This window comes from Ranitomeya imitator, chromosome 3, assembly GCF_032444005.1.
Source record: "Ranitomeya imitator isolate aRanImi1 chromosome 3, aRanImi1.pri, whole genome shotgun sequence".
NCBI lineage: Eukaryota > Metazoa > Chordata > Amphibia > Anura > Dendrobatidae > Ranitomeya > Ranitomeya imitator.
The window spans coordinates 248,533,363-248,552,843 of NC_091284.1; the positions used below are offsets into that span (position 1 = coordinate 248,533,363).

At 47.4% G+C, this 19,481-nt stretch overlaps 1 protein-coding gene across 1 annotated transcript in view; it reads right to left on the bottom strand.

Moving 5' to 3' along the window:
* LOC138669670 (glutathione S-transferase Mu 4-like) overlaps positions 1-19,481 on the bottom strand; it is a 197,839-nt gene that overhangs the window by 20,515 nt on the left and 157,843 nt on the right. The window contains exons 2-6 of the mRNA XM_069756334.1: positions 16,567-16,650; positions 16,412-16,487; positions 12,762-12,826; positions 12,545-12,626; positions 5,170-5,270 (exon numbers count right to left, since the gene is read on the bottom strand). Coding sequence (XP_069612435.1) covers positions 5,170-5,270; positions 12,545-12,626; positions 12,762-12,826; positions 16,412-16,487; positions 16,567-16,599 — 357 coding nt within the window. The 5' untranslated portion in view covers positions 16,600-16,650. The remainder of the gene's footprint in view (positions 1-5,169; positions 5,271-12,544; positions 12,627-12,761; positions 12,827-16,411; positions 16,488-16,566; positions 16,651-19,481) is intronic.

Here is a 19,481-nt window from a genome sequence, read left to right on the forward strand (position 1 = left end):
GCGACCAACGATCAGGCCCCTGCTGGGAGATCGTTGGTCGCTGAGGAAAGTCCAGCACTTTATTTCGTCGCTGGATCTCCCGCTGACATCGCTGGATCGGCGTGTGTGACGCCGATCCAGCGATGTCTTCACTTCTAACCAGGGTAAACATCGGGTTACTAAGCGCAGTGCCGCGCTTAGTAACCCGATGCTTACCCTGGTTACCAGCGTAAACGTTAAAAAAACAAACACTACATACTTACCTTCCGCTGTCTGTCCCCAGCGCTCTGCTTCTCTGCACTCCTCCTGCATCCTGTGTCAGCGTCGGCCAGCCGGAAAGCACAGCGGTGACGTCACCGCTCTGCTTTCCGGCTGACTGGCGCTGACAGTGCAGAGGAAAGCAGAGCGCCGGAGGACAGACAGCTGAAGGTAAGTATGTAGCGTTTGCTTTTTTAACGTTTACGCTGGTAACCATGGTAAATATCGGGTTACTAAGCGCAGCCCTGCGCTTAGTAACCCGATGTTTACCCTGGTTACCGGGGACCTCGGGATCGTTGGTCGCTGGAGAGCTGTCTGTGTGACGGCTCTCCAGCGACCAAACAGCGATGCTGCAGCGATCGACATCGTTGTCGGTATCGCTGCAGCGTCGCTGAGTGTGAAGGTACCTTAACTCTTCCAATCACATTATTCCATTATGCGCAAGCTATTGTGTACATATTGAAATTTTCATTTTTTAAATTGACATTTGGGCTAGGCAACATAGAAATCATCAATACCTAGCCAGTCCACACTCACAAAAACCCTTAACTAAATATCAAACATTTTCCTTTTCATAATGAAACTGCATGCACAGCAATTCCTTATTCAGTATACACAGATTATCCTTATTTTACCATAGATGCTGTGTTCACTCACTTTTATGCAAAAGAAGCCATATGCAAGAGCTGGACTCAGAGCCTCTGGGAAGCCAAGTCATACTTTTGACATGCTAGCAGTTTAAGGCCAGGTTCACATTGCGTTAAAGCAACGGAATTGGCAACGGCATTGGTGGTGACGGAGCCCACAATCCCCACCTTCTATTTGCTACCAAAAATCCACAAGGACGCGCAGACGCCCCCTGGTCGTCCTATAGTTTCAGGGAGGGGAGGCTTCTTGGAAAATATTAATAAATGGATTGATTCCAAACTACAACTTTGGTTGAGGGCCTGCCATCGTTTTTGAAGGATACTGGCGATCTGTTAAGACCGGTGGACGGTATAGGTCTTCATAACAATATGATGCTGGTTACGGGGGACATCGAGTCCTTATATACCAGCATCAGGCACGAGGACGGTTTAAGGGCAGTGACGTTTTATTTGGGCACCTCTAATTTACCAAAAGATATTATCGATTTGGTGATTAAGTTACTTGGCTTCACCTTGATGCACAATTTTTTCGTTTAAGGGGTTCTTCTTCCTACAGCTCCAAGGAACAGCTATGGGGGCATTTTTTGCCCCGGCCTACGCCAATCTGTTCCTGGGGCTGTGGGAGAGGGACCTCTCCCTGCCAGATCAGTCGTCGCCGATGTGCTACGTCCTTTCCTGGACGCGGTACATTGACGACATTTTACTTATCTCGCAGGGATAGGAAAAAGATCTCCGTGACTTCATGGTGTCACTTAGATGCTCAATGTATTGTCATTGTCACTTTTAAATATGATAGTGACACCGTGGAGTTTCTTGATGTCACACTCAAACGGGATGCACATGGGGAGATACAGACAGATATATTCCGCAAACCGACTTCCACTAACATGATCTTGCATGCTACTTCCTCCCACCCTGGCCACATGGTTCAGTCCGTCCTCACAGGACAATTTTTGGGCCTTCATAGGTTGTGCTCAACTGATGCGAAGAGGAGCCAGTACAACGCCTGGACAGGTAAGAAGAAGCGGCAGTTGTAACACACTTTAACGCATCTGTTTCTTCAATTGGAAAACAGTTGCGGCCACCTTCTGAGGATGCGGAGGATGATGACGAAGATGCCAAACTCTGAGCTATAATGTACACTATCTTCCTCGCTAGAGCTGTAATCTGGGGATTTGTTTCTCAGTTTCCTCTTTTGGCTTTTTACTCCTTTTAGAGCTTCTTCAACTTGGGATTTAATTAGATCTTTTAGCTCAGACGCAAATCTTGGGGTCTCTTCAATTATGGTGCTCTCTATACATAAGGCACAGTGCTTTTTTGCCTATGCAGTTGGTAGATCTGCCGAGCAGAGCGGGCACACTGTTTTAATTTCGTCTGGCATTTCCTCCCCTAGGAAAACAAACCCCTATTTAGAACCTATACATTCACGGAGGTCACTTACCCTCCTAACGTGAGGAAGATACCGGTTCTGGTCTTGGGGATGCCTCCTCCACTTGAACCGTTGTTTTCCTCCTGGATCCACTAGAGCCTCTGCTGTGCTGGGATCCTGAGCTGCGGCGCTGTGTGGGTTGATCCTGCTTTTGTTTTTTCTGCTGGTGACGGCGCTCCTGCGGGTCTTCTCCCAGCTGGGATTGCGGAGTATCCTCCACCGACTGCTCTTTTCCACTCACGGTGGCACGATTTGAGCAGCGGTGTTCAGTCCCTCCGCTGTTTTTATCTCCGGTGTGCGGCCGCGACGCAAGGCAACATCCAGTCTACCCAGAGATACCCTGCGCCGCCCCGGAAGTGACCCCCGCGCCTGCGCAGAAATATGGTCCGGACTTTGCGCGCATTACCGTTCTCTGCCTCTAGGAGGGACGGAGGGGATCGCGGCGGCCTCTGCCTCACCATGCCAGTGCCTCCCATCGGTGACCGCCATCACCTTCCTCCTGGGCTCCAGACCGGCGGTTTAACCCCAGGTAGCCGCCGCTACCCATTACCGGCCTTGCGAAAAAGAACAGAGGAGGAGACAGACTTGATCCTCTTCACTGCCTCCTCCCCGCACATACCACACAGGACCCGTCGGCCCCGGAACGTGCCTTCGGGGAGAACATCTACGACCGCGGCAGGGCCCCCGCTGCCTGAACTCGGTCCGATGGTCCCCGGAATCCTGGTTGCGGTAAGCTGTGGGTTCCCCATCAGGGACAGGAAACCGAACTGAGGTGGAGGAGAGGTCCCGCCTTTTTAACCTGTGGGTTTCCGGTCCCTGAGGGCGGATCCCTGTCTCCGTGGTGCCGTCATGGGGGTAAGAGAAAATGGATCCCGAGTATTGACAGAAATGTAATTTATTATGCCGTATGCCCATGTGATAAAATCTACGTGGGTATGACTACACGACAATTCAAAATACGGGTTAGGGAGCACGTACGCGGCATTATGGCCGCAGCTACAGAATCGGGCACATCCATGTTGAAAACACTTCCCTGGCATTTTAAGGATCGCCACAACTGTGATGGTGCCCTTCTTAGATTCCGTGGTATTGACAAAATAGATGCTGGAATCCGCGGTGGGGGGGGGGGGGGGGTCTCGAAACGCTTGGCCCAGTTGGAGTCCAGATGGATTTGGACATTGAATATGGTCCATCCATCTGGGCTCAACGAAAATGTTAGTTTCGCTCCATTTCTATGATCATCCATCTATGCGAACTATCCACCGGCTTGTATAGTGACTATTGGTGCTTTTGGCCTTGTGGATGTTGTAATTGTTACCCAGCGTTTTTATTTTAATATGTTTTTATCTTTACATTATAGTTCCCTGTGGGCTATCCATATATTTATATATGACTGATGATAGAGCGTCAAGGTGCTAAGGGACAGGTGATGGAGAAGACTTCAAGAAAATTAATGATATTATGAAGACTAATAGTCACTACTTATTTCAACTAAGCTCTATGATCTTGACATTTATTAAGATATTTTTTGATACAGTCGTATTGTTGTTCCCTGTTTTTTTTTTTAATTGTTTTTACTTGTGCATCTTTCACTTGGTGGGTTAGTAGTTTGGGTTGACAGTTGTCATATTGTTTGATCACACCTGTTTCCATACTGCAGGGTTAAGTTGCGGTCCCGTACGTGCACGCGCGTGTCTCCCTGGGTTCTGCGCCCCTGGGCGGCCTTCGGTGTCATCCGCGGCGAGCGGTGTCCTCCAGGACCTGCCGTCACGTGACGCCAGCGTTGCTGTTGCCGAGGAGATACGCGCGTCACTTCCGGTCGGGCCTGCAACTTCCGGTTCGCGGCAACGCGCTGCTAGCCGGTATTCTGCGATAAAGGTATAAAAGGTGGGACTTCATATGGGAATGCAGGCCCCCTTAGAAGAAGGAAGGTCCGAAATGCGCATCGGGGCGGACGGGCCAGGTCATTGGTGTGTTGGTGCCTGGAATCGCCTGCACTTTGGTAATTATGGCTATACTTTCACTCTAAGGCGGTCACACTATACCATGTATGGTGCTGTAGGCATTTACTACGGCACTGAGTGAAGGCACGTTAGGGCTTTAATTATTGCTAACCCCTTGTTAGTTTGGGTTTTATACCGTTTAATACTTTTTTGCCCTGGTATGAGGTTATACTATTTGCCTCGTTCATTCCCAATGTCCTGGTGCGTCCTTACTCCTGCAACATTCCATAATGTATGTTCAATCTGTTGCACATCTTGCTCTTGCACTTTGAATTTTGGCCTAAATTTTTGGGTCTTTTTTTAATTAATAAAATTGTATTTTTCTACATACTTTTTGGACCCTTTTGTCATTTTGTTGTGTAGTCTCTTGTGCATTTGGATAAATGATAGGGGCTGATAGTCCGTTTTGCACACACAGTGACCTGCTTATTATTGATTAGAATCTGCTGTGTTATGTGGCTCTGTTCTTTAAGGGCTTTGTATTGCGTTAAAGCAGCCCGTTCAACGCATAGCGTTGACGGGCTGCGTTAACACTATAGTATACACGCCATCGTGCTATGCTATATCGCTAGCGCAGATGATTCATGTGTGCTATTGGTGACGGAGCCTTAGATGCTGCAGCACGCGTCCGAGGCTCCGTCACTGAATGACGGCACATCGCTAGCGCATGCTGATTATGGCACGCGTTGGCGATGCGCCCGACAATAGGGATTAATGGCAGCGTTAACAGACTGCGTTTAACGGACTGCCATAATGCAATGTGAACCCAGCCTAAGATTTCACAGACCAGGACTCCATTACTTTACACTATCCAAAAAACCCAATGCAAGATTCCTCTGGAGGTTTTACTTACAAACTTGGGGTTGTACGAAATAGCAATAAGCCGCATCCGAAAATCCATGGCTTCATTTTCCAGCATTGACTCAATGTTGTTTTCACGCTCAGAATTAGCACCTGCAAGACACAGTAATCACAAATGGCTCCTACTGTGCTCAAGTGAAAGTTAATTTTATTTTTATGGTGTCAAATTCTACAGCACTTTACAATTTAGAGGGGACATGTAGAGACGAAGACATCACAAAGTAACACAGCTTTTACAGTTACCCAAGATATAATCTGTAAGGAAATAGGGGGAACACAGGTAAAAAGGGCTTGTCATGTACTGTCCAGTCATCGTTTTAAATAGGATATTTGAAATAAGCTGCATGAGCCATCAGCCAGTATCTGCCCAAGTACAGTTACCAAATGATATTGGGTACATGGAAGATGTGGAGACAGGTGAGTAGGTTGGACCAGATTCTGAAGAAAATTTAGAAGGAAAAAGGAAAGCATTAAAATTAGTGACGTGAGGTGATAGGCGTGTCTAGAGATGCTTTCTTAAAGCATGCTTAAAAAAATCTGGGGGCTAGGAAATAGTCTTATCACCTGGAGTAGTGCATTCCGGAAAACTGGTGCAGCACAAGAAAAGTCTGAGACGTAGGTGCGAGGTTCGGTTTATGGAGGATGTTAGATCAGTTGCAGAATTGAGAGCACAGGTAGGGTGATAGTTGAGGGAGAAGATATAAGGTGGTGCATAACTGTGGAGGGCTTTGTGAGCAAGAGTGCAAAGTTTATGTTGTGTTCTGTAGCAAATTGGAATCCAGTCTAAAAAGGCATTGATGTAGCAGCTGGATAGAAATACCGTAAGATTCTGGCTGCCACATTCAGGACAGATTGGAGAGGATAAAGTTTGGTTAGAGGGGAATATAGGTAGGCTTGTAGAAGAGGGAGGGGTATGTCTTTATACACTTTTGTACTTATATATTTTTATGCTGTGAAACAATAAGCTTTTCCCTTCATACTTGCCAAATGCAAATTTAACTGTATTTAAGATGGCTGCCAGTATTCACCTTTGCCCTACTTTTTGTTCTTGCCAAGAATCTACTTTCGTTTCTGAAGCTAAAGTATCATTTCTCTGGAAATCGAGACTTAACAAGATGTGGACAAAGGAAGATTCATCATATGACGTCAGGCCAACCAGAGGGACTGAATACTAGATACATTGCTTAAACCCCGCCCTCTGCACACCTTCCCCCAATGGATCATGTAATATTGTGTATCAGGAAATAAAGTTCAGTTGCTGTGAGGTTACCACTACGTGTGGAAGCATAAGCAGACTCTGAGTTTGAACCAGCTTTTGTCTGACTCATTCTTCACTCCGGTACCACTGCTTTTAATCTGATTTGGAATGACTGGTGGATGAAGGGTATTGTCGTGACCCCGACAATTTGGCGCAACCAACGTGGTGCGTGGCCCGCGATCCGAGACCCCCTGGACCCATGCCTGGACGTCCGTGGACGACACCCGTAGTGGCTGACCTCGAGGACTGATCACCCTCCAAACACGGTAAGTGGAGATCGCATACTATGTATGTGTCACACTTGCTAGTGTTTCAGCCATTATTGGTTAGTCTGTGGTCTCCTTGGGTCTGGGGAGTGACCGGTCGAGTGGTGAGACCGAGCGCGATCCCGTGCCACGCTTCGAACCAGCAACTGAGAGACGTCGCACTCTGCGCGTCCTCGTGTACACCACACCTCCTCCACCGGTCATTGTACTCCATTCAACCACCCTACCCGTGACTGTTGCCTAGTAGTGATAGAGTGAAAGATTGAGAAGTTTGTGGATTGGGGGCGGCTTTGAGAAAGGGATAGGAGACGCAGCCTCTGTGATATTGTACAGCTTGGTAATTAAGACGTCCCAAAGGGGGGACCGCCTGTACAGCTTGGTAATTAAGACGTCCCAAAGGGGGGACCGCCAGTACAGCTTGGTAATTAAGACGTCCCAAAGGGGGGGACCGCCAGAACAGCTTGGTAATTAAGACGTCCCAAAGGGGGGGACCGCCAGAACAGCTTGGTAATTAAGACGTCCCAAAGGGGGGACCACCAGAATCTCAGTGGAGGGCTCTCACTAGGAGACCGCCTCCCAACGTTTAGAATATCGTGACAGGACAGACTAATCACTGGTGTTCAGGTTAGGGAAAAATATTGAGTGCGAGGCTCTTTATTCATAGCATGTCGAGCGCGAGGCTCCGTGTTAGGATACAAGTGTTGCTGTCGCTGTCAGCGGCCTACTGTAGAAGGGCGTAGTATTCTGTGAGTCATGTTGCGTCTCTTAAAGCAGAAAAAGTCCGTGCCCCACGAGTTAAGTGAGGATGCTATGGAAGTCAAGACAATAGTAGAGTCACGGGAGGGCAAGAAGGCAGTCAAGCATGTTGAAAGATGAAGGACTGTTAGAACAAGTGCAAGCTCATCTGCGAGTTGCGCGAGGTTTAAAGAAAGCGGTTGATGGAGAGGGAGGATGAAAGGATGCAGAGCCCGTGTTTGGTTATAAAATATCTCAATCATTGGTTTTTCTAAGGTGTTTTGGTATATGAATTGTGTGAAGGTTTTGTAGAAATTAATTGAGCCTGAGAATTGCTGTATTCCGTTACTGTGGTTTTCCAAAACACCCCATGGGAGGGGGGAGTCAAATAGCTGCGTTATTGTTTTTCTTTTGTGTTGAGGAATGCTGTAAATTCTTATTTCTGTGTTTAAAGCCCATGGGAGGGGTGAACCCCTGCGCAAATTGTTTTTCTGATTTCTCCTCTTTGTGCTGCGGGCCAGAGAAAGGGGGGCCAAAGTTTTCAGAAGAACTTAACCTATTCTGTATCAGCAGCTGCAGCGATCTTTACTCGCCCTCTGGCCCCCCTCCCCCCCGCCGCAGCTTCAAGGACACGGCACGCAGCTCGGTTCCTTATCAGTGGCCCAAGAAACAGATTCCAGCTCCAGCCCTCTCCCTTAGGGTACCGTCACACAGTGCAATTTTCATCGCTACAACGGTACGATCCGCGACGCTCCAGCATCGTAACAATATCGCTCCAGCGTCGTAGACTGCTGTCACACTTTGCAATCTACGATGCTGGAGCGACAATTTCATGACGTATGTGCGATGTAGAAGCCGTTGGTTACTATGCGCACATCGTATACGATATATGTTACACCATGCGATCATGCCGCCACAGCGGGACACTAGACGACGAAAGAAAGTTTCAAACGATCTGCTACGACGTACGATTCTCAGCGGGGTCCCTGATCGCAGGAGCGTGTCAGACACTGCGATATCGTAACTATATCGCTCGAACGTCACGAATCGTGCCGTCGTAGCGATCAAAATTGCACTGTGTGACGGTACCCTTACACAAATCCAGTCTTACACTCCAATATTCATTTTAACCCTGTGTCTGGGAATCTGAGACTGGAGAAATACTTGTATAATCTGTGCTGCAACCAAACCTAAGTGAATTACGCTGAATCCTGTCCAGATAAGATCACATGTAGTGATAAGCTGACACAGGATAGTGGGTAGTGGGGACATTAATTTTGGGAGTAAGCTGACAGTAATCCTTTTGGGAAGGAGCTGTAGACCAGCATGTCATGTCACCCCCAACCGGTCATCTAGTCACCCCCACCACCAGAGAACCAACCACATCAGGTGGTGTAAGACAGATACAGGAGTATTATCCCTGGAAGCCCTCTGACTAGCTAGCTACGCTAAAATAATTGGCTGACCCCGAGAACAAACTTTTCCCATTATACAGACAAAGACAATATGATGGATGTATAAGTGCACCTGAGCAGACCTAGAGAGTTGGTGAGCCAAGATGATGGTCAGATGGTATTTATGTTATATAACCCCTATGTAGATGAGTATAATGAGATGTGTTATAAAAAAAAAAAAAAAAAAAATAGGGGGGATAGTGTCTCTAACCCTGGCAGTTAGAATATCCTTATGTTATGCTGCTTCAGTATGTGGGTAATTTTTTTTTTTTTTGTTTTGTGCACAGACAGAGCAGGAAGCCAGGAAGCCATTGTTGCCACTGTTCGTTTTCGCAAGTATCTGGCAGATCTGAACTGTCAGGTTTCGGCCTCGAAACTTCGGTTCTGACTTGGTCAAGTGATATTTTTGGGTCACCGTCTCCTTCAGGGTGCCAGACACCTCACAGAAGAAAGAAAAATAGCCGTCAGCTACAAAGGATGAGACTGAGCTCCAGCGTTTCCTTGGACTATGTACTTATTGTTGTCAGTGGATACCGGACGCATCCCGCATAATGCTACCTCTCTACAAAGCCCTGAAAGACTGTTCAAGATATGCTGATGATTTTGGCAGACTCCACACAGGATACGCTGTTACTATGGAAGATACTGTAGTGCACGGAGCTGCACTCACTCCCTCACTGTCAGCACAAGCAGAACTTCAGGATCTGTCTACTGCATGTACTTTGGCCAAAGACAGGCGGGCTAATATATACACGGACTCAGTATGCATTTGGTATTGCTCATGATTTCGGAGCCCTATGGGCTAATCGAGGATTTGTTACTACTGCCGGGACTCCGTGAAGAATGCTGAAGCTGTTAAAGCCCTCATTGACTCAATCGAATTACCTACTCAGGTGGCCATTATCAAAGTTAAGGAGCACGGTACTATGGAACAGGCCACAGACTGTTGGTAACGCCTGTGCGGATATGCAAGCAAAAGCTGCTGCTCTCCTACCTGTTGAACAGACCATACCAACTATGGTGACCACACGCTCTCAGCGTAAACAGTTACAAGAAACACTGACTCTACAGGAACCTGATGATCCACGACAGACTGAGGTTTTCTGTCGGACCCCGCAAGACCGCTTAATGACGATGCAGAGAATGTCTCCAAAGGAAGAAGTGAAGCAGTGGAAAGCTGATGGAGCACGTATGGACATGGTCGCTGGAAAAAGGACCAACTTGCGTGTCTCCCTAAGCGGATGTACCCTGCTATTGTCACGTGGGCGCATGGGCCCACACATCAAGGTATCTGTCAGACCTGCAATCCCGGTCAACTTCAACGTGTACCCCCGAAGCACCTTGCTAAGCCCGACTATCTAGGTTGGGGGGTGGTACGGAGCACCGGGGGGGGGGGGGGGGGGGGGGGTGGATCGGAGTGCAGGGGGGGGGGAGCGGACAAGAGCACGGGGGGGAGCGGAGCACAGGACGGAGGGGAGCCGGAGCAGTGTACCGGCCAGATCGGGGGGCGATCGGTGGGGTGGGGTGGGGGCACATTAGTATTTCCAGCCATGGCCGATGATATTTCAGCATCGGCCATGGCTGGATTGTAATATTTCACCCGTTATAATAGGTGAAATATTACAAATCGCTCTGATTGGCTGTTGAAAGTGAAACTGCCAATCAGAGCGATCGTAGCCACGAGGGGGTGAAGCCACCCCCCCTGGGCTAAACTACCACTCCCCCTGTCCCTGCAGATCGGGTGAAATGGGAGTTAACCCTTTCACCCGATCTGCAGGGACGCGATCTTTCCATGACGCCGCAAAGGCGTCATGGGTCGGATTGGCACCGACTTTCATGACGCCTACGTGGCGTCATGGGTCGGGAAGGGGTTAATCTGATTTGGAATGACTGGTGGATGAAGGGTATTGTCGTGACGACCCCGACACAGTATACTGTATAAAATATAACTTAATGTCTATCCACGTTTCGTCCTGATAATAATCAGGCATAGATTTTATAGTAGATACAAAAAAAAAAAAATATGTATGTGTGAAAAGACACTGGTATATAGTAAAAAAGGATAGTGGATATTCAAAAGGAATTTTCAGTATAGAATGTCTCCAGCATCACATTCCCACTTAAGGGGAATCGTCCTTAAAGGGAACCTGTCACCCCGAAAATCGCGGGTGAGGTAAGCCCACCGGCATCAGGGGCTTATCTGTAGCATTCTGTATGCTGCAGATAAGCCCCCGATGTTACCCGAAAAAGACGTTATATTACACTCACCCAGGGGCAGTCCTGCTGCTGGTCAGGTCAGATGGGCGTCTCTGGTCCGCTGCGGCGCCTCCTATCTTCATTACAAGACGTCCTCTTCTGATCTTCGGCGCAGGCGTACTTTGCTCTGCCCTCTTGAGGGCAGAGGATAGTACTGCAGTGCGCAGGCGCCGGAAATGTCAGAGGCCCGGCGCCTGCGCACTGCAGTACTTTGTCTGCCCTCAACAGGGCAGAGCAAAGTACGCCTGCGCCGGAGCTGAAGATCAGAAGAGGACATCTTGTAATGAAGATGGGAGGCGCCGGAGCGGACCAGAGACGCCCATCCGACCTGACCAGCAGCGGGACCGCCCCTGGGTGAGTATAATCTAACGTCTTTTTCTCCTCTTTCAGGTAACATCGGGGGCTTATCTACAGCATTACAGAATGCTGCAGATAAGCCCCTGATGCTGGTGGGCTTACCTCACCCACGATTTTCGGGGTGACAGGTTCCCTTTAAAAAACGAGGTATAGGTATCAATTATATTGCAATAAACCCTTAATTCAGTAGACCCTTAATGTCTCTTTCATTAAGTCTATCACTATACCAAAGCGCTCGATTTATTGCACATTGCCCTCATATCCATACACACACACACACACAATCATTGTGCAGATGTTAACTATATGCACTGTAGCGCACCATGTACCGCCACCTAGTGCCAATTATCTAACCCAGCGTCAGTAGAATAGACTAATAACGGGCTCTAAACACAGTTAATTCCTTTTGAATATCCACTATCCATCCTTTTTACTATATACCAGTGTCTTCACATTTTTGGTATCCACTATAAAGTCTATGCCAGATTATTATCAGGACGAAATGTGGATAGTCTGTACACAAAACATGGTGGTCAATTAGCCAATTTATATTATTAAATGTTATTTAACTGGGAGTTATCAGCATAGAGAAGATACTGGAAACCAAATCTGTTAATGGCTTGTCCAATAGGTGCGGTGTAGAGAGAAGAGGAGCAGGCCTAGGACTGAACCCTGAGAAACCCCAACAAAAAGGGGTAGGGGAGGGGGAGGAGAAGTGCCAGCAAAAGATACAGTGAAGAGCAACAGTGGAGAATGGAGTCTGAGGGCGATAAGAGGGGAACATAGTGAAGAAAAGCTGGAGATCCAATGTGTCAAGTGTGACAGTTGATACCATGCACCTGAATAGAAAATGCTCAGCTAATGTTTTTATCACTGTTGTGAGTTTTAATAATAAAATTTAATAACGTTCTTCCCCTAAACAGGGAGAAAAGAAAAACCCACAAGCAAAAGATATTGAGCAACACTAGGAACTCTGAACTTTTGCTTTTTGTTTCAAGAGGTTTTAGTCTACGTTTTAATAAACTAGAAGTCCATACTCACACAATCCATGTTTGCGGGCAATGTAGCGCATAATAGTGTTACTCTGTGTCAGCTTAATGTCTCCATCAAAAAGGTAAGGCAGCTGCGTAATACAAAATTGGTATTAAAGCCAGCAAGGATGTAAAATACAAAATTTCTGTTACTATTCCCATGAAATAAATCCCCAATTACCAAGTTGCACTTAGAAATAATGATACCCTTCCATAAGTTCACATACATTTGGAAAGTCCAAGCCCAGCTTCTCCTTCTCATCAAGCCATTGACTCTTGTCATAGTCTGGGGCTGTATAGGGAAAACAGTATTAGCTTCAAGACAGAGACCAAAGTAGGTGGTAGATACATTGCATAAACTATGTAAGGCCAGACTATGCTTGTATCACAGCCATGATGTGGTCATAAAAAAACAAAAACAAAAAGTGCATTCAGCCGACCAGGAATATCTAAAATATAAAAGGTAGGTGTGTGTGTGCGTGCGTGCGTGCGTGTCCGGGATTGGTATCTGCACCGTCGCAGCTACAGCCACAAAATTTTGCACAGTCACACATCTGGACCCCGAGAGCATCATAGGCTATGTTGTGAGGCGAAATTTTAACCCCGCGCGTTCCAATTCACCAAACAATTTTGCCCCATCTACATAATGGGGGAAAAGTGAAAGGAAAAGTGTTTGAGGCAAATTGACAGCTACCAGATGTGAACAACGGGGACTTAGGCCTGTCCCACACGTCCAGATAATTCCGATACCGGAAAAATCGGTACCCGAATTATCCGTGTGCTCACGTGGCACATCAGTGTGCCAACTGGGTACCACACGCACCGTGTAGGAGACAGCGCTACAGTTAAGCGCTGTCCCCTGCATCTGGTGCTGAAGCAGCCATTTATTTCTTCTCTCCAGCAGCATTCGCTGGAGAGAAGATATGAAAAAATCTTTATTTTTTTTTTTTTTTTTTGGTGTTTAAAAAAAGATCCCTGTGCCGCCCCGCTGTTAATAAAATACTTACGCGGCTCCCTCGCTGCTTCTCCTGTATGAGCGGTCACGTGGTGCCGCCAATTACAGTGATGAATATGCGGCTCCACCCCTATTGGGGACAGGGATCTTTTTTAAACACCAAACAAAAACAGGAAAAAAAAAAAAAAAAAAAAAAAGATTTTTCATATCTTCTCTCCAGCGAACGCTGCTGGAGAAAAGAAATGAATGGCGGCTTCAGCACCACGCTGGGGGGACAGCGCTTACTGTAGCGCTTTCTCCTGCATGGCACACGGACAGCATCCGTGTGCGGTACGTGTTTTACACGGACCCATTGACTTTAATGGGTCCGTGTAATACGTGCGCTCAAACGGACACACGGTCCGTGAAAACACGCTGACATGTGCAGAGACACATTGATTTTAATGTGTCTACGTGAGGAAACTGTCACCTCACGTACCGGAGCCACTGACGTGTGAAACCGGCCTTAAAGAGTGAGAGCGATGGCGCCAAAGAGTATATACCGTACAGTAGCTAAGGTGGGGCCCCAACATGGGATACTCACCACACACACAAAATGTGCCACACACTACCACGAGCTTGAACACATACCACCCTCAGCACACATTTCACCACACATACACCAACCTCGCCACATAAAAGTCGAAACACAAAAGTCGCCGCGCAAAACTCGCCACATGCAAAACTAGGCTCACGCAAAAAAAAAACTCACCTCATGGAACACTTGCCACATGCAAAACTTGCACACGCGGAAAAATTGCCACATGCACAAAAGTTGCAACACATGCAAAAGTTGCCTCACACAAAACTTGCACATACTCAAAACGCTATATAGCAAAACGAGGGGTTATTAACAACTCAAATAAAGACAGAATTGGGTACCCAAAATATTGTTCAAAATAGCAAAGGGAAACCTAAAACATACCTGTGTGTCATCTGCTCCTGTATATAGTATATACCTGTGTGTCATCTGCTCCTGTATATAGTATATACCTGTGTGTCATCTGCTCCTGTATATAGTATATACCTGTGTGTCATCTGCTTCTGTATTAGACCGCGTTCACACGTTATTTGGTCAGTATTTTTACCTCAGTATTTGTAAGCTAAATTGGCAGCCTGATAAATCCCCCGCCAACAGGAAGCCCTGCCCCCTGGCAGTATATATTAGCTCACGCATACACATAATAGACAGGTCATGTGACTGACAGCTGCCATATTTCCTATATGGTACATTTGTTGCTCTTGTAGTTTGTCTGCTTATTAATCAGATTTTTATTTTTGAAGGATAATACCAGACTTGTGTGTGTTTTAGGGTGAGTTTCATGTGTCAAGTTGTGTGTGTTGAGTTGCATGTGGTGACATGCATGTAGCGACTTTTGTGAGATGAGTTTTGTGTGGCAACATGCGTGTAGCAACTTTGTGTGTCGAGTTGCATGTGACAGGTTAGTGTAGCAAGTTGTGTGCAACAAGTTTTGCGCATGGCGAGTTTTGCACGTGGTGAGTTTTACGTGTGGTGCCTTTTGAGTATGTGCAAGTTTTGTGTGAGGAAACTTTTGCATGTGGCAATTTTTCCGCGTGTGCAAGTTTTGCATGTGGCGAGTTTTCCATGCTCTACTACAGGGGTCCCCAACTCCAGTCCTCAAGGCCCACCAACAGATCATGTTTTCAGGATTTCCTTTGCATTGCACAGGTGATGCAATTATTACCTGGGCAAGACTAAGGAAATCCTGAAAACATGACATGTTGGTGGGCCTTGAGGACTGGATTTGGGGACCCCTGCTCTACTATATACAGGAGGAGATGACTTACAGGTACATACCATATACAGGAGGAGATGACACACGTATATACTATATAAAAGATGACATACAGGTGTATACTATATATAAGGGAGATGACAAACATGTATATACTGAGGTGAAAATGAAAAGGTGTGAGTGAAAAATGAGAGGAGTGAGGGAAAATAGTGGAGTGATCGGAAAATGACAGATGTGAGGTCGAAATGACAAGTGTTGGGGGGGGGAATGAGAGGAGTGAGGGGGAAAATGAGAGGTGTGACGGAGAAAATGAGAGGCATGATGGGAAAAGAGACGTGAGGTGATATAACTAGCCACAGATATTTACTATGCCCAGGCAACGCTGGGCTCTCCAGCTAGTGTGTAATAAAATATATATATACAAGTCAGGTTCATTTATACTTTGACAGATCTAACTTTTGCAGGTGCGGTGATACCAAATGTGTATTTATATTATCTTTATTGGAGGAGTGAAGGGATGATTTAAACTGTTTATTACTATCCTTTTAGGACTTGAACCTGCGATCTTCTGATTGCTTGTATTACACAGAGCAATACCACAGTATTATTGTGTGTAGCACAAACGATTTTCTGCTTTGAACCCCACGATGATAGGCATGGGGGCATTTAACAGACCCCTGGCTGTCATAGTAACACATCAGTACCCCTATGGAGGATCACCCCATCAGCCCGCTCCCAACTTGCACTGTACATGGATGGTGGATGTCAGGAAGGTGTTAATTTTGATACTGTTCCAATATCTGCCATACAAAAAAGTCAAATTCCCTTTAGAAGGTGAAATGCGGAATCTAACATCTATTTTTCTCAAAGCAGCTGAGAAATTCTCAGACCATCTGAACCTAATTGGCAGTTTCTACCAAAAAATACACACAAAAAAAAAAAAATAAAATAAAACCTTATAGCTGACTATGGTCCAGTTGCTGTGTGACCCAGCCCAGGACCCCCATATACCCAGCATAGAAAACCAAAACTGCACCCCAAATAATGGAACAAATCCGCGTACTGATCTGTGGCTGCAATATTCAGTGTGACCAGTGCAGACGAGGCCGCCTCCTGACAAACTCACCATCCCCAATCACATAGACCTTCTCCTCATAGGGCGTCGCCGTATATTCCAGCAGCAGGCGGATCGGATGGCCAATCTACAGGCAGAAAGAAAATATGGAGTGTGAGCGGCGTCCTATCGCAGGGCAGCAGCCATTGCTTGTAGTGGCCTCTCACCCCGCGTAAGTCCCAGTAGCCGAGAATCATCATCTTCCCCAGTAGTCCGTCACCTGAGCCGCTCACTCTGACCGACCGTAGACCAATTTGAATTTGACCCAGTAACCTGTTCCTCTCACAGACGTTCAGAGCGGGCTCACTATTCACGTGACCGCAGCTGGGATTCCAGCCAATCACATTGCAGCTCTACACCCTTCCCTGTCAGAAGAACAGAAAGTTTTGGCGGCAACCGCTGCTGGTCAATAGCAGTATTGTTGGCTACCTCAGCTACAGACTAGAGCGGCATTATTCGGGCGGGGAGCGCCGGGAGGTTACATAAGACCAGCACACGGGACACCGGTTATTTTTTTTTCTGCATTTATACATAGGAGGGGGGGAAGTGACAAAATGTCTGGAGACGCAGCATATTATTTGGTTAGTTGCCCCTGGATTCAAACATGCGGTTTTGTAAATTGCTTTGAAATGTCACGAGTTTTGACCATCAGTTTTGCCAAAATGTGGCCTCTTATATGCCAGAAATCTCCAGGCTATGGTTTTGTTGGCACTGGACAGTTATCAGACAGTCCTGCTTCATTCAGGCTCTGTGCAGTGTGCACACGTTGCGGATTTGGCTGCGGATGCTGTTGTCCTTTCGGTTTACAGTACCATGTAAACCTTTGGAAAACTAAATCCGCAGTGGACATGCTGCGGAAAATACCGCGCTGAAACGCTGCGTTGTATTTTCTGCAGCCTGTCAATTCTTTGTGCGGATTCCGCAGCGGTTTACACCTCAATGGGAATCTGCAGGTGGAATCCACACAAAAACCACAATAAATCCGCAGGTAAAGCGTAGTGCGTTTTACCTGCGGATTTTGCAAAAACGGTGCTGATAAATTCACAACATGTGAACAATCCGCAGCGTTTTTTTCTGCACAGAAACGCAGATTCGCAAGTGATTTACAGTACAATGTAAATCAATGGAAAAATGCTGTGCTAATGATGCAGAAAATTCCGCACGGAAAATGCAGCAGATTAACCCCTTCCCGACCTTTGACGCATACGCTGCGTCATGAAAGTCGGTGCCATTCCGACCCATGACGCAGCATATGCGTCATGGAAAGATCGCGTCCCTGCAGATCGGGTGAAAGGGTTAACTCCCATTTCACCCGATCTGCAGGGACAGGGAGAGTGGTAGTTTAGCCCTCGTGGCTACAATCGCTCTGATTGGCTGTTGAAAGTGAAACTGCCAATCAGAGCGATTTGTAATATTTCGCCTAAAAAAATGGTGAAATATTACAATCCAGCCATGGCTGATGCTGCAATATCATCGGCCATGGCTGGACACACTAATGTGCACCCACCCCACCCCTCCGATCGCCCCCCCAGCCCCCCGATCTGTGGTCCGCTCCCCTCGGTCCTGTGCTCCGCTCCCCCGTCCTCCTGCCCGCTCCCCCCGTGCTCCAATCAAACCCCCCCGCACAGCGATCCCCCCCCCCGTGCTCCGATCCACCCGCCCGCACAGCGATCCCCCACTCCGTGCTCCAATCCACCCCCCCCCGTGTTCCGATCCACCCCCCCCCATGTTCCGATCCACTCCCCCGTGCTCCGACGCCCCCCCCCCCGTGCCCTGATCTCCCCCCCCTTATATTTACCTGGCCTCCCGGGGACCGTCCGTCTTCTTTCCTGGGCGCCGCCATCTTCCAAAATGGCGGGCGCATGTGCAGTGCGCCCGCCAAATCTGCCGGCCGGCAGATTCGTTCCAGAGTGAATTTTGATCACTGAGATATAACCTGTCTCAGTGATCAAAATAAAAAAAATAGTAAATGACCCCCCCCCCCCCCCCTTTGTCACCCCCATAGGTAGGGACAATAAAAAAAATAATTTTTTTTCCCACTAAGGTTGGGGTAAGAACTAGGGTTAGGGGTAGGGGTAGGGTTAGGGTTTCGGTATGTGCACACGTATTCTGGTCCTCTGCGGATTTTTCCGCTGCGGATTTGATATATCCGCAGTGCTAAACCGCTGCGGATTTATGGCGGATTTACCGCGTTTTTTCTGCGCATTTCAATGCGGTTTTACAACAGCGATTTTCTATTTGAGCAGTTGTAAAACCGCTGCGGAATCCGCAGAAAGAAGTGACATGCTGCGGAATGTAAACCGCTGCGTTTCCGTGCAGTTTTTCCGCAGCATGTGCACAGCGATTTTTGTTTCCCACAGGTTTGCATTGAACTGTAAACTCATGGGAAACTGCTGCGGATCCGCAGTGTTTTCCGCATCGTGTGCACATACCTTTAGAATTAGGCTATGTGCCCACACTGCGGATTGGCCGCTGCGGATCCGCAGCAGTGTTCCATCAGGTTTACAGTACCATGTAAACATATGGAAACCAAATCCGCTGTGCCCATGGTGCGCAAAATACCGCGCGGGAACGCTGCGTTGTATTTTCCGCAGCATGTCAATTCTTTGTGCGGATTCCGCAGCGTTTTACACCTGTTCCTCAATAGGAATCCGCAGGTGAAATCCGGACAAAAAACACTGGAAATCCGCGGTAAATCCGCAGGTAAAACGCAGTGCCTTTTACCCGTGGATTTTTAAAAAATGGTGCTGAAAAATCTCATACGAATCCGCAACGTGGGCACATAGCCTTAGGGCTAGGGTTGGGTTGGAATTAGGGTTGTGGTTAGGGTTAGGGGTGTGTTGGGGTTACGGGTGTGTTGGGGTTAGGGTTGTGATTAGGGTTATGGCTACAGTTGGGATTAGAGTTAGGGGTGTGTTGGGGTTAGTGTTGGAGTTAGAATTGAGGGGTTTCCACTGTTTAGGCACATCATGGGGTCTCCAAACGCAACATGGCGCCACCATTGATTCCAGCCAATCTTGTATTCAAAAAGTCAAATGGTGCTCCCTCACTTCCGAGCCCCGACGTGTGCCCAAACAGTGGT